Source organism: Eucalyptus grandis, chromosome 6 (genome assembly GCF_016545825.1).
Source record: "Eucalyptus grandis isolate ANBG69807.140 chromosome 6, ASM1654582v1, whole genome shotgun sequence".
Taxonomy (NCBI): Eukaryota; Viridiplantae; Streptophyta; class Magnoliopsida; order Myrtales; family Myrtaceae; genus Eucalyptus; species Eucalyptus grandis.
The window spans coordinates 9633757-9648890 of record NC_052617.1 but is presented as its reverse complement, the minus strand read 5'-3'; the positions used below and the strand labels follow the sequence as shown (position 1 = coordinate 9648890).

The 15134-nt window shown below is 43.6% G+C and overlaps 1 protein-coding gene across 1 annotated transcript; it reads right to left on the bottom strand.

The window, feature by feature from the left end:
* Positions 1 to 11335: 11335 nt before the first annotated feature.
* Positions 11336 to 13100, bottom strand: LOC104451363. The gene is made up of 2 exons (XM_010066040.2): positions 12955 to 13100; positions 11336 to 12404 (listed from the first exon to the last, which is right to left on the bottom strand). The coding sequence occupies exons 1-2, from the start codon at positions 13098 to 13100 to the stop codon at positions 11336 to 11338; spliced, it is 1215 nt and encodes a 404-aa protein (XP_010064342.2).
* Positions 13101 to 15134: the final 2034 nt, after the last annotated feature.

Sequence of the window (15134 nt, the reverse complement as noted above, 5' to 3'; positions counted from 1 at the left end):
ATGATTAGGCCTCAACAATATTGTTATTAGTGTACTGCTTTTACTGCTCTAAAATGATGCTTACTTAGCTTTAACTTCTGCCCTAATGCTTGATAGATAGTGTGACTTTTAGAGCCCAGCTTCTTGGGTTTGACCCGGCATATAAGCCTCCCAACAGGAAATGAACCGAAGTTGATTTGCAGAGGGTGCCCAGGGAGTGTGACTACATGGCATGCTGTTGTTTGGGCCTATTGAAACTGAAGCTGCACCATGTAGATGGTGATTCATGGGAGGAACTTGATGCCACGGAGATCATAGATGGTGCACATACGTTGCGTTGGCTTGTGTGGGTATGGATTTAGACCCGAGAACATTTCTGCACCTCCATGTAGCCCAACATCTGAATTATCGATGCCTAGGCTAGCATTTCTCAAAAGAAACAATTGGTTAACCCTGAAACATGCGTAGAATGTGAGGCAATATCAATGACGTATGGACAAAAGAGTTGATGGCAATAGATATGAGGGCAAAGGCGCTTGCTCTGGCCAGCATAATAGGCACTAGTGTCCTTAGATAATTGGGACCAACACCTCGGAGAGTGCTTTCGTTGGGTGACCATGCTTTTTTCTGGTGTTTGTGTTTTATAATGTCTATAGCAAATGGCCTTGCTTCAACGAAGTTCAGCTAGGGTGCATGTTAAGCATTCTTGTGAGCTTAGCATTTGGGCTGTCATATATATGTAATTATTAGTTTTGATCATATAATGTCTATATCTCGGGGTGACGAGAGGAACCGATAGACATTTCATAGCATGCGGAACAGCGTTAGAAGTGTCCAACTGGATAGCAAAGAGCCGGGTTTGAGCAGGAGCATGCCTTTTTAGGTCTGTAAGTTGTTCTTTATGCATCTGAATCCTATAGAAGTGCAACTCCTCAAGTCCGGAATACTAGTTCCAATAGCAAATTGGCTAAAATAAAAAGGAAATAGTAATTGACAATGATAGGGGCAAGTGGGTTATTGGGTTGGATTGGACGGAGTGGTTGCTTCCCCAAGAATGAACCTGTGTCAGGCTTAAATTGAAATAACGTTTCGTTGACGCCAATAGGCTTCAAATATTCAGTTGAAGTTGACTAGGCTTGAAGCCTGTCAAGTACATGACATATTTTTTTTTTTCAAAAGGAAAATTTCATTTATTTGTCATAATCAAATATGAAAAGAGTATAGAAAATTTCCAAGAAAAATAAATCTCAAAAGAGTTACGAAACAAAATAAAACTGAGGAAACAGAAGAGTACAACTTACAACTATAAGCACACTTTCATTTTAAAAGAGTTTATCTATCACAACGTCAAAAGACATTCCGCGGTCGATTACTGGAACCATGATGGGCACATGCCAAGATCTTTACTTCCATAAGCTATGGCTTGTAGTGCATGCCTAGGTTTGATGTCTTAAATAATTTCTCCATATAGAAACAACAATACCAACATGTCGAACCACCACGGATCGAGCGCCTCTAAGAAACTCCCATATTAGAATTAGATGGAGCGATAAAAGCTCCCAAATTTTAAATATACACCTAAATTAGGAGAGGAGAACTTCTGCCAAATCTCAAAGAAGTCATAGAACCACATCTCAAGCAACCTGTTAACCGGATCAGTGATGATGTTCTCACAAAATTTTTAACTACAAGCAGATTTATTTACTAAGATGAGTGAAGAATAGCAACAACAACAAGCGAAAGAAGACGCCAAACAAGGCAAAAAAAAAAGACTCAAATTAGATCGAGACAAAAAAAAATCAAGGTCTAGAAAAGAAAAGCATAGCAAAGCAAGCTCTCAGCTTCATAAATTGAAGTTGAGAACTTGCATGTGAAGTTTCTTTGAGGGAGGATTTTTTTTGAAAGAGAGAGGGTTATTAACAGAGAGACTAGGGTTTTGCTATAAAGTTAGAAATGCCAACAGATTTACTAGGCCTAAATGGGCCATTTGGGTCAGACTTTAGGCCTGTGTTGATTGGGCCAAACTTTGTGGGCCTATTTTTGGGCTGGACATTGGGCCTTGATAATAGGACAAGTTTGGACCGATTGGGCTTGGATAATAGGCTGAACTTTGGGCCTGTTGAGAGAAAATAATGGGTCAATTTTGGGCTGGACATTGGGCTGGCCTAGATAGTGTCCCAATTTGGTTCAGACTTTAGGCTGCATTTTGAGAATATTGGCCTAGAAAATGGGTTGGACTTTGGCTTCTAGGCCTATTGACGCCTGATTTTATTGATTCGGTGAGTCGTCCATTCTTATAGAGTATAAAAGAAAGATAAATAAAGTAATAATTGTATATATTATGATTTATGGGCACGTTTGAGTCATAGTTAAGATAGAATTTTTTTCGGTTGTAATGTTGGCTCTTATTTAATTATTAGAATGACGAGATCATTGGCTCATTTAGCTAAGTGTTATTTGGTTTGGGTATTCCCACTATCTCTTCTATGAATTTTTAGAATAATATCTTCATGGACCAAAAAAAAAAGAATAATATTTTCAAGTAATAATTGTATACATTATGAGTATTAAAGGCATGGCATAATGTGGAAAAAGTGATGTTTAAAGCATAGTTGCTGCTTGCTGCATAAATTTGGATTGGACATTTATTACCTTGTTGATTTTGAAATGGTATGGTACATCATTTCTAGAAATGGCTTACGAGTCAATTATCCTAAAATGAATTGAGCAAATTCTTTTGTTAATGGTTATATGCCTTGGTTTATGAGAAATCGAAAATAGCATTATTTGAAATAGTTTGAAATGATTATTTATGAACGTCTTACTTAATTGCTTTGTGAAGTAATTGCCAAAAGTTATGAATATATATTTGTGAAATGTTTTATAAAATGCATTATATTTGATAAATTGAATTGTAAAAGTTGGTTTGATTCGATTTGTAAAATCGGTTTATGAGGTGAATTATGGTTTTGATTGTGAAATTATTGAAGAATGAGGTTTATATTCAATATCTTTGGGAACCTATTGAGGGATTTGTGAGTATACATACCGAGTTTAGGATATCTTTCTAGGCCAAGTCATGATTTTGTTTGTGATATTCGATGAAGCTTGTGTAGGTGGTGGTGTTGATTTTTGCATGTGTTCAGTTAAGTAGTTCGACTTCATTTGTTTTGAGAATGTCCGGATGAATATCGGTTGATGTGGGAACGATGGGGGTTTGGAAACAAGAAAGGGGTCGTGAGAGAAAGTGAGAAAGATTTAGCATTAGGAGCTCTAGTAATAGGATTACTAAGGTGTTAGACTTTATGTCACGACCTACCCCTCGGGGGGAGGGAGTAGGTTTAGGGGTATTGCCTAAATGACAGGCCTAAGGCCCATGATTAGGCGTGGACTCTCCCAAGCCCATACCTCGCATGACGTTGGGATATTCTTAAGGAATTTTGCACAAAGGAGTCGCCACTAGCCTATTGGGGTCGGCTAGGAACCAAGTGAGGCATGGGAGCGTGCCTCACTTCCTACGCAACCAAAGAATCTAGGGTTGGGGACTTGATTACACTAATTGACTAATTAGTGTCCTTTCGGTACCTAATCTTGTTCATTTTATCAGAATAATTTTTGGCATGCAGCTTGAATCGATTTTTTTCTCATCCACAAACATATTTGTCGCGACCTCTTTTTTCTCGGCGCCCGCAATCGGGTATGAGTGCCTAAGGAGGCTAATGGCTCGGCTGAAATTTAGTTAAGCCCGGACTCTCCCAAGTCCACCAATTCACGACTTAATGGTCTGAGTTTTTAACCAGTAAATCAATTTTTAAATTGGAGTCGCCACTAATCGATTTGGGGTGGGTTGATTAGAAACCCAAGTGAAGTATCGGGAGAAATACTCACTCTGCGCAACTAGAGAAATTATGATCGGGGACTTGATTACACTAGTTAATCACTAATGCCCTTTCGGTACCTAATCTTGTTTAAACTCTTAGGCTTTTTGGATTTTTGAGGGATTTTCCATGCATTTTGGGAGGAAAAACATTTTTGAGTCTTTTTCTCATTTTTGGACATAAAAGGGATTTTTTTGTTTTTTGTTTTTTGGTATTTTTGGAAAAAATACAAGTCTTTTGGCTTTTTCTGATTTTTTTGGCTTTTTCATGAATTTTTGGCCTTTTTTGGATTTTTGACATTTTTGGAAAATATGAAATATTTTTGATTTTTTTGATTTTTCGGAAAATAAAATATTTTTTTAAATTTTTTAATTAAAATGCTTTTTAATATATTTCAAAAAGAAAATATTTTTTTTTTGTTTTTTTGGAAAATAAATTATTTATTTATTATTAAAATAAAAACCAACCCGGGTCGGATCCACGGGTTGTGTCGACTGGGCGGCGACCCGAACAGTACGGGCCCGCAACACGGGCCCGACTCAGATTTTTTTATTTTTTTTTATCACATTAAAACGCCGCCGTGGCGGGCGTTCGGGGACACCCGGCCCGGCCCGACGACCCGGATTCGATCGACCTCGCGACCCGGCTCCCTGCGAACCCTACCGGACCGGCTCCGATTCGGGACCCGACTCCCGCCGCCCCCGAATCTCGTGAAACCCTACCCGGTTTCGAGACCCGTATCCGACTCGGCGACCCGGAAAATCGCGAACCCTAGGGTTTGCGAATCCGCGGCGCCGAGGGGGAAAACCGGGATGCTTGTCGGCGACGGCGACCACGGCGGCGGCGACGACGAAGGCGACATCGGCGACGGCAACGGTAACGGCGACGCTTTTTTACCTTCTCTCGAACGGGGACGGCGACGACGGGAGGGCGGTTCGCGATGGTGGAGAAACGACGAGCGACGACGGTGACGGCGAGGCTGGTCTTGGTCGGATCTCCCGGAACACTCTCTCTCCCTCGGGTTCGCTCGTCAAGCTCCCCGAAGTCTCTCGGGGACCCCTCCGAGCTCACCACACCACGGCCGGCCTGAACTCGAGCTCCCCGAAGTCTCTCAGGGGACCCCAAGCCTCGGCTGGCCTCTCTCTCTCTCTCTCTCTCGTATGCCGCTCTATGTGCGGCCTCCACCCACTCGGATCTCTCCCCCTCGTCTCCGGCCGCGAGTTCTCGGATCTCGGCCTGCTCGTCCTCGGCCCCCGTCCGAAGTCTCTCGGTGGGAGGTTTCGAGGATCCGTAGCCTTCGATCCTTCTCGGCGTCCGTGTGTGTCCCTTCGTCGACGGTGGCTCCCCTCTATTTATAGGCGCGGGAGCGGCCGGTCGGCGAGGCTGACCCATCGGTTGGACCGCCGTCCCATCCGCCATCATCGTTGCCTCCCGGTCACGTCCCGTCGACGCCACCTGCCCTCTCGCTCCGCACGCGACCGCCGTCCGCTCATGCTTCTCCGGCGCGCACCTGCGCGTGCTCTTCGGTGGCGCGAGGAAGAAGACGATGCGGAGGGGCCGGGCTTGAGGCGATGATGGGCCGAAGGCCCATGCGGGGACTGCTTTTTCTGTTTTTTTCTGTTTTTCTGTTTTTTCTTTCTTTATTGTTATTTGCTTATTATCCGAGAAAGATAAGATAAAATAAAATAAAATAAACTAAAATAAAACCTAATTAAAATGGATTTTTTTAGGCGTCAACAGATATTAAAGTGATCAGACGGGCGCAATCTAAACACGTACTAATAAACATACCATATGACTACAAATATACCATTAACGTATCCACCAATAATCATAACTAAAGATGTCCTAATCACCATATAACTACGCACATACCATTAAATATAATGAGATATACAATCTAAACATGCGATGTAATCAAAATAAATGCATAATTACACTTAAAACGACAACACCTAGCAATTCCTAACCAAACTCTATCATTTTTGGAATTTTTGAATTTTTTTATATATTTTTAAATATTTTTAAATTAATTTTTGATTTAAAAGGTGAACCGGGTCGGGTTCGGTTCGACCCGACCCGGTCAACGCGGATTGGGTCCGGTCTTCGACGGACTCAGGTTCGGTCCAAATTGGGGGTCGATCGAACCAGTCTGACCGAAAAGAGGAAGGCAAGGCCCGACCAGTCGGGCCTTTAATTAGCTGCGGGTTGGGCCAGTCGAATGGACCCAACCCTTTTAAAAAAAAAAAATCCCCCGCGGGCCCACAACCCAGGCATCTAGGCCGCCAGCCCGTGGGGCAAGGGCTAAGCGGGCCAGATCTACGATCTGGCTCGATTTAGCCCGTCCCCTTTGGTCGCGATTTCTAGTCACGACCAGAAGGGACGACGCTATGCTCCGAGCAGCTCTCCGGCTCAGGCGCAGCAGCACCGCCTTGGTCTGAGGAGGGGGGATGGCCCGGCTTCCAGACGGGCCGGGGCGGTGCTCCGGCAACCAAGATATCGAGTCAAAGCTTGGGGTGCAGGGGTGGTTTTCATTTATGCATTTCGACAAACATGTGGCGTGCACTAACAACGTTAAGAGATTTCAGCTCGGCCGGAGCCCGAGCGCGCATCCGAACCTTCAACAACGCACACTAGAACAGCAAACAAACCAACAGGGAAAGGTGGTGGTTGGAGCTCGCCCGAAACCGATTGGGATGAGCTCCGGCCGGAACGCTTTCGAAGACGCACTCCAACTGCTCAAAAAATGCCTACCTGGGTTCCTGCGGGAATGGCGGCTTAGAGATACGTCCACGGCGGCGGCGGTGGCTCGGAGAAATGCCAGCAGCGGAAACAACGACCTGGAGGCGCGTCGGTGGTGGTGGTACCTCGGAGACGCGCGCCTCTTCTCCCTGTTCCCTTTCGGTTCTTTGTATTGTTGGGCTTCAAGGGTTACAACGGTGGCCGGTGGTTGACCGGCGGAGGTTGGGTGGCAGCGATCGAGGACGATGGTGGCCCCTGCTCCCCTCTTCCTCTCTGTGTTTCTCTCTATTCTAGGCCTCTCTCAGTGTTTCGCGAATTCTCCCCCCTCGCTTTGTGTCTGTCTTCTCCCTCTACAGCTGCTAGCTTGCCGGCCGAACTGCCCCTCCGACCAGCGGATCACGCCGCTCACCTGCCACCGATCCCCTTACTCCCTCTGTTGCTGCCCTGTTTCTGTTCTTCTTTGCAGGTCTTGCAGCGAAGACCGACTATAGGAGGGAGACGACCAGCTCGTGCGCGGGCTAGGCTGAAGGGAAAAAGAAAAACCAAGGATGGGCCGGGCCTAGCGTGAAGTAAAGAGGAAAGGGAAGGGAGGAATGGGCCTGCTCAAGGCTTGTCCGAACTTGGCCTAATTGCCCCTTTTTTTTTTTTTTTTTAATTTCGAAATTTTCTTGTACTAATTTTTTTTGATAAAATTTTTTGATTGATTATAAGACTAGTGACACAAAATCTCCTATGTCTATATGTGATGCAATTTTAATGATTTTTTTTTTTTGTTAAGGGGTTAGAAATCAATCCCCAATTTTTTCAAAGCAATTAAGAAACACTTAAACAAATCGCCAAAATTTAAGTGTCAACAGCTGCCCCTCTTTGAATGGGAACTCGAAGAGATTCCTCTCAAAGACGAGAGACACTTAAATTTTGCCCATGGAGGTTGACGAATAGGGTTGCACGCGGGAAAAAGATATGAAGGGATGACCTACTTTGTAAAAGACGTCATTCGATCGGGATGGACAAATCTTATTGTATGATAATGAGTTTTGACGGGAAGAAAGGTCTCACCGTATATAAACGGGTTTCGACCGGATGATAGTCTTACCGTGTAAGAATGGGTTTCGACTGGAGAAAGGTCTCACCGTGTACAAACGGGTTGCGACTGAGAGGAAGGTCTCATCGTGTACAAACGGGTTTTGACCAGATGTGATAGTCTCACCGTGTAAGAACGGGTTTCGACTGGAGAAAGGTCTCACCGTGTACAAACGGGTTTTGACCGGGAGGAAGGTCTCACCGTGTACAAACGGGTTTTGACCGGATGTGATAGTCTCACCGTGTAAAAACGGGTTTCGACTGGAGAAAGCTCTCACTGTGTACAAATGGGTTTTAACCGAGAGGAATGTCTCACCGTGTAAAAACGGGTTTTGACCGGATGTGATAGTCTCACCGTGTAAAAACGGGTTTCGACTGGAGAAAAGTCTCACTGTGTACAAACGGGTTTTGACCGGGAGGAATGTCTCACCATGTACAAACAGGTTTTGACCGGATGTGATAGTCTCACCGTGTAAAAACGGGTTTCGACTGGAGAAAGGTCTCACCGTGTACAAACGGGTTTTGACCGGGAGGAAGGTCTCACCGTGTAAAAATGGGTTTCGACCGGGTTGGAAATACATGATTTAAGGAAAACCAATGGACCTTTGTAGATGACCTGGTTTAAGGTTGATCATGAACCTTTGGAAATGACATGGTTTAAGGTTGACCATGAACCTTTGGTTTTTAGGGAAGCATCTGCTAACCCCTTGAAAACTGCATGGCTTCACTAAGAAATCCTGTCGAACTCAATTTGAGCAAATGTCATTAGAAACATCATCAAGAGACGTATTGGCAATATTGTAGCATTAATTGAACAAGCTAATCAAGCTGAGTTCGACTGCTTTTTAAAAAAATATTTGATGTCAATCAGCATCATGTGGTGCAAAACTGTCATCTTGTTCGGGAATGCATCATTAGTCATAAAATTCTGCAGGAGTCAAGTTCTTATTAGAATGACTATAACTCATGAAAAAGGCTCATTAAACATGCCAAACTAGAGCTTCTTAGTCAAAAAGAGTTTCTCACACACTCTCGATAAAATGGCTACTTGATCTCATCCATTTATGTGGGAGATAATTGGTTGCTGAGGGTATCTCACATAACCTATGTCGAAGGCTTCCAGAAACATTCGCAATGAGCACAATATGATCGATCAAAAGGTCTTTTGAAAGGATCGCAATATAGGCTCGGTTAGGGCTTACACAAAGGAATTATTGCTTTGAAGCCAATAAAGGAACATTTCTCATTATCTTCATTGGGTTTACGAGTTGAGAACTTGGAAGATAAGACAAGATAGAATTACCTCCACTCCTTCAGGTAGTAACTTCTTTGTGGCATTCTCATCTTCACTCAAACCATCCCAATCAGAAGAGACTTCGGAAGAGGGTTGTAATGTTGGCTTGGTGAGGCTCGAAAGGCTTAAAATTTTCAAAAGGGTTTTTAAGAGTCGGTGATCATCATGGCATCGTAACCAGGTCACTCGACCTTTCGAAAGCATTTGGCTTTTGAGACACAGCAAATCTCAAAAGTCCATTGACTAATCATTTATGCATGGGAGCTTTGCTCATTTCACTAATGTCTTTTGCTCTTGCGATGGATTTTTTTTTTTTTTTTTTGCGCATGCACTAATAATTTTTTTTTAAGATGCAGCCCTTTGGCTCTTTTTCTTAACGGGCATTGGCCTTGTTTTTACCAGGCACACTGCTTTTTTATGCCCCCGAATTTGTCGAACTTTTTGCTCTTTGAACTTTTGGAGCTCTTATGACTTTCGAGATGCTTTTCACATTTTCTCGTGACTGTCAATTGTATTTGGTCAATTCTTATGCCTTGCCCTAGTGAAGGGAGATGATCACCGCTCGGGGTTCAGAAATGAATAATCAGGCCCGAATTGGTTAAAGCAATAGGTATCAGTGTTTGGGTAGAGAAGGAAATGCTCTTCTTTACCTTAGGATGAGTCAAGCTCTAATGAGAATTCCTTTGAAGCTATCACTAGAAGATTGATGCAAGTGAAAGTAATAGAATCTTTCTCAATCTTTCGCTCAACAATATGATCATAACTCCTTGAGCTGCCCCAATGTAAGGTCGTCCTCGACAAGGGTACTTTGAAGGGTCAATTTTTTTTTTGGCCCAAAGGGTAGCAAGAGATTAGTGCAATGCTTGGGATTGATGAAGGAAACGCCTTTATCATTTCGATCTTTGCACTCAATGCAAATGAATCATTCGTCCTAAGAGAAGGTTGATTTTCACTCAACTCTCAAAAGTGTTTGAATGATGTGTCTGGAAATGGGCTTGCCTTTCTTCATCCTAAGTACTTCTCGTTTGGCATGGTTAACATTTCACTCTTTTGCCCGAATAAAGTCATTTTTACCAGCCATTTTCTTAAGGGTCGCAGACGTGAAGAGTGCATAGTGACACCAGAAAATAGGTCATGCGAATCATGTCATGCATTTTTGTTTTTGTCCTTATTCTTTGTTTGTTTGTTTTGTTTTGTTTTGCCCCTTTTTTATCGTCTTGACTTACCTTTCAAAAGAGACATTCAACCTGTTGTGCGAAGACTTGATGGATTCTTGAGTCAGTTCTTTCCCTTGCCATTTCCTCGTTAAACGGTAGGGTGTCTGAAACACAAATGGATATGCGTGTATGTAACATATGCATGATATCTACAATGCTATGCATGATGCTACGTGACTTGAATTGTGCATGAAGTGACCCTTCGGCCTTGATTTCATTCATGGAAAATACTTCTTGACTGCATTAGCGTTTACAGGTTTAGGCAATTCACTGCCATCCATTTCAACTAAAATCATGGCACCACTAGGAAGAATCTTTTTGATGACATATGGCCCTTCGTAATTCGGGGTGAATTTGCCACGAGAATCTGGTATGATCGGAAGCACCTTCCTCAACACCAGGTCGTTGACTTTGACGTGTCTGGGACGCACCCTTCGATTGAAGGCTTTTGCGACTCGTCTCTGATAGCACTGACCATGACACATAGCTTGCAATCTCTTCTCATCGATCATGTTTAACTGTTCATGCCTCTGTTGCATCCACTCAGTCTCATCGAGCGTAGATTGGGAAAGGACCCTTAAAGAAGGGACTTCAACTTCAACAGGCAAGACTGCCTCCATCCCGTACACGAGTGAGAAAGGAGTTGCCCTTGTGGAGGTGCGAATAGAAGTTCGGTATGCCATTAGCGCGTAAGGGAGTCTATCGTGCCAATCATGATAATTTTTAGCGGTCTTTGATAAGATTTTCTTTATGTTCTTGTTCGCCGCCTCCACTGCTCCATTCATTTGAGGATGGTACGGTGACGAGTTCAAATGCTTAATTCGAAACTCACTGAACAAACCATCCACGACTTTGTTATTCAAATTAGTGCCATTGTCGGTAATGATCGCCTCTGGCACCCCGTAACGAGCGATAATGTCACGACGAATGAACTTTGCCACATTCTTGGCAATAACATTAACATACGAGTTAGCCTCAATCCACTTGGTAAAATAATTTATCGCCACCAAGATAAATCGATGCCCATTTGAAGCTTTGGGGTTAATGGGCCCGATCACGTCAATTCCCCACATTGAAAAGGGCTAGGGTTGGGACATTTGGTGAAGTTCGATTGGAGGGGCATTTATCTTGTCTCCATAAATCTAACACTGGTGACACCGTCGTACATACTGAATGCAGTCAGACTCCATGGTCAGCCAATAATAACCGAGTCTCATGATCTTTCTCACCAAGAAGTGTTCATTCATATGGGGGCCGCACTCCCCTTCATGTATTTCTTTCATCAACCGATCGGCTTCTTTAGCATCGACACACCTTAGTAATGTCGAGTCGAAGGACCTTTTGTAGAGGACATCTCCACTGGTGAAGAATTTTGATGCTAGCTTTATCAAATGCTTTATGTCTGCTGCTTCACTTCCTTCGGGGAATTCACCATTCTGTAGATACTTCAAGATGTCGTGATACCAAGGTTGTCCATCCGGTTCCTCTTCAACCGTCATACAATAAGCTTGGCGCCTAAGGATTTCAATTCTCAATGGTTCAATGTCCAAACCTCCAACTACTTGCAACATCGAAGACAAGGTAGCTAGGGCATCAGCAAACTGATTTTGAGACTTTGGTAAATATTCGAATGATATTTCTTGGAATTCTTCCGTCAACTCCCCCAGGAACTCATGATACATAATCAATTTAGAATCCTGTGTTCGCCATTTGCCTTCAGTCTGTAAGATGATAAGGGATGAATCACCATAAACTTGCAGCTTCCGAATTTTCATATCAACGGTGGCTTGGAGGCCAAGAATGCATGCTTCGTATTCAGCGATGTTATTTGTGCAAGGGAACGTCAATTTAGCAGCGACGGGGTAATGCTGTCCATCCGAGGAGATAAGAACTGCCCCGATACCCGACCCAACCAAGTTAACCGCACCATCAAAGTACATTGTCCATTTATCGCTTGATACAAGTAAAATTTGCTCTTTTGCATCACTATCCTCATCAGATGCTCTGGACCTCTCGAAATTTTCTGCCAACGTGTCTGCTATGGCTCGACCTTTAACAGACTTCTGTCCTAGGCTCTGAACGTCAAACTCAGAAATTAAGATTTGCCACTTGGCCAACTTGCCAACCAATGCCGGCTTCTCTAGGAGATACCTGATGGGATCATTTTCGGTCACCAACAAGATTTGGTGATGAAGTGTGTACTGTCGCAGCCTGTGCAAGACTCAAATTAAAGCCACACAAGTTCTCTCAACTTCCGTATAGTTCATCTCGGAAACAGTGAACTTCTTGCCCAAGTAGTATATTGTGCATTCTCTCCCGTCATTTGGTCTTTTCTGGGCTAGCATAACTCCTAATGACTCGTCATGTATGGTTAAGTACAAAATCAAGGGAATTTTAGGGAGTGGGGGCACTAAGACTGGTGCATGAGTGAGATAATGTTTTATCTTCTCAAAGGCACCACGGACTCAACATTCCACTCAATCTTTGCATTCTTTTTCATGAGCTTGAAGAATGGCTTCGCCGTTTCAGACAACTGACAAATGAACCTCGCCACATAATTAAGCCGTCCCATCAGGTTGCGGATTTCTTTGACGGTAGTCGGGGTCGTAAATCGCAAATGGCTTTAACTTTCGACGGATCAATCTCTATGCTCCTACTACTCACCATGAATCCTAATAGCTTCCCAGATTTCACTCCAAAGACACATTTTGCGGGATTGAGACGTAACTTAAACTTCCGAAGACGTTCGAACAACCTTCACAAGACTTTAACATGATCTTCACCACGTCTCGATTTCGCAATCATGTCGTCGACGTATACTTCGATTTCCTTGTGCATCATGTCATGGAATAACGTGACCATAGCCCTCTGATACGTTGCCCCGGCATTCTTTAGACCAAAAGGCATCACCTTGTAACAGAAAGTTCCCTAAGGAGTTATGAATGATGTTTTGCTTCTGTCTTCCTCCTTCATACGAATTTGGTTATATCCGGAAAAGTCATCCATGAAGGAGAATAACTCAAATCCCGCCGTACTATCAACTAAGACATCAATATGTGGGAGCGGAAAGTCGTCCTTGGGACTTGCTTGATTCAAGTCGCGATAGTCAACACACACCCTGATTCGCCCATCTTTCTTCATTACGGGCACGATATTTGCTACCCAATCAGGGTAGCGAGTCACTTTGATAAAGTCTACTTTAAGTAGTTTCATCACTTCTTCTTCAATCTTCTTGGACAACTCTAGTTTAGTTCTCCCATTCGCTTGTTGACACCTAAATTTTGACTAATCATTTAGTAATTAATTGCATAAAAATTTAGGGATTAGTCTTTGCTTCTTGGGTGGCACATTGGGATCCGTTGGTAAAGCATGTTCCACAATTTTAGGATCCAATCCCGGCATGTCGGCATATGTCCACCAGCTCTCCTTCGAGTTCTTTGCTGCGAACACATCTTGATACTCTTTCTGAAATGTTTGATGTTAGATTAGTCATCCTTTCCGCTTCGACTCGAGAGACATGCCCCGATTTTTACTTCCTTAACATTCTCTCTTGCATCACCCATTTATGGTGATTGTTCGCTCTTTGCATGACAAATTAGGATGGTTTTCTTAAATAGGTTAGGACCGCATGTTTAGAATTTATCTTATTAGATTTGTTAGATTGCATGTTATGGATAATTAATTAAGATGAGTTTCAACGGCTTCGATTCTTCGTGTCGATTCCATTCGCGCTTGATCCCCTTCTGATTGTCGTCGTCGATGTCATCGGAACTTGAGGGACTTTCTTCATGCACATCTGAGTCACATGCGTCCTTATCATGATTATGCATAATGTAATGCCTATGATGCAATGAGATGAGTTAGAGTAATGTCAACAACAAAGGCGATGCATGTCATTTTCGAAAAAAAATTTGAAGTATTTTTGTAAAAATTTCAAGAACTCGTCCTCATATCCTCGGATTTCCTCGTTCTTGCAAAACAGTCAAATAAGGGAGCATGTAGAGGCCTAGGCCTCAGCAACCATCATAGGGCCAGTTTGGTGTGCTTCCACATGTCCTTAATAAAACATGCATCTTCATTGAAAGGGAAATGATAAGGCCGTATTACAACATACTCTACCCAAGACCAACGGCTCAAGGTCAAGGGCTTAACATAGTTTACATCATAAGCGACTCAAACAAGCAGATTAAAATAACGACGAGTTCCCACGCAGGGGAAGAAAACATAGAGTAAAAAGCTACGCTGAGCTAGAACCGTCCTACTCTGAAGGGTCGGCGATGCTCCCAAAAGATTCAGCCTCCTCACAAGCTAGGATGGTGCATACAATGCTCTTCAAACATCTCGACTATACCGTCAATAGCTCCATCTTCTTCCATCAGCATTTTCGGGGGTCTTGGGAATGTTTCTTTCAGTGGAGGAGGGAAAACACTCTGGCAACTTCTATCTCTTATAATCCGACCTCCATGGTCACCTCGGCCTCCACGTTCACCTCGACCTCTTCGGGTGCCTGGACCTCCACATTCGCTACGGCCTCCTCCATTGCCACGACCTCCACACTCTTCAACAAACCTAAGCTTTTTCTCCTTAGAACTCTTCGAGCCTCGATAAGCTTTCGAATCCCTTGTCCATGCAACCCTAGACCACCTCTAGGATTGTACCCATTTGCTAGCATAATCTTCCCTACCGCCAAGGCCGGCTTGGATAATTCGGGAATTCCCACGCAAGAGCCCACAGGAACGTGGATCATAGACACCAGCTCGAAAGTCTGAAAACTTGACTCTTCTTTGCACTCGGGTTCCACGTATGGGATGGCCGTTTCCTGGTACACCTTGAATTTTGTTTCCCCGTGCACAGTGATGAGTCTATCGTCCACCACAAATCGTACTTTTTGATGAAGGCTAGAGGCAACAACACCCGCTGTGTGAATCCATGGTCTCCCCA

Excerpts from the sequence above, each read along its gene's own strand:
- LOC104451363 (XM_010066040.2), bottom strand. The coding sequence starts at position 13,100 with ATGCCTTTTGGTCTAAAGAATGCCGGGGCAACGTATCAGAGGGCTATG. Across the intron at positions 12,405-12,954 it reads GAAGATCATGTTAAAGTCTT|GCTGCGACAGTACACACTTC; the intron begins GTGAAGGTTGTT and ends AGTCTTGCACAG.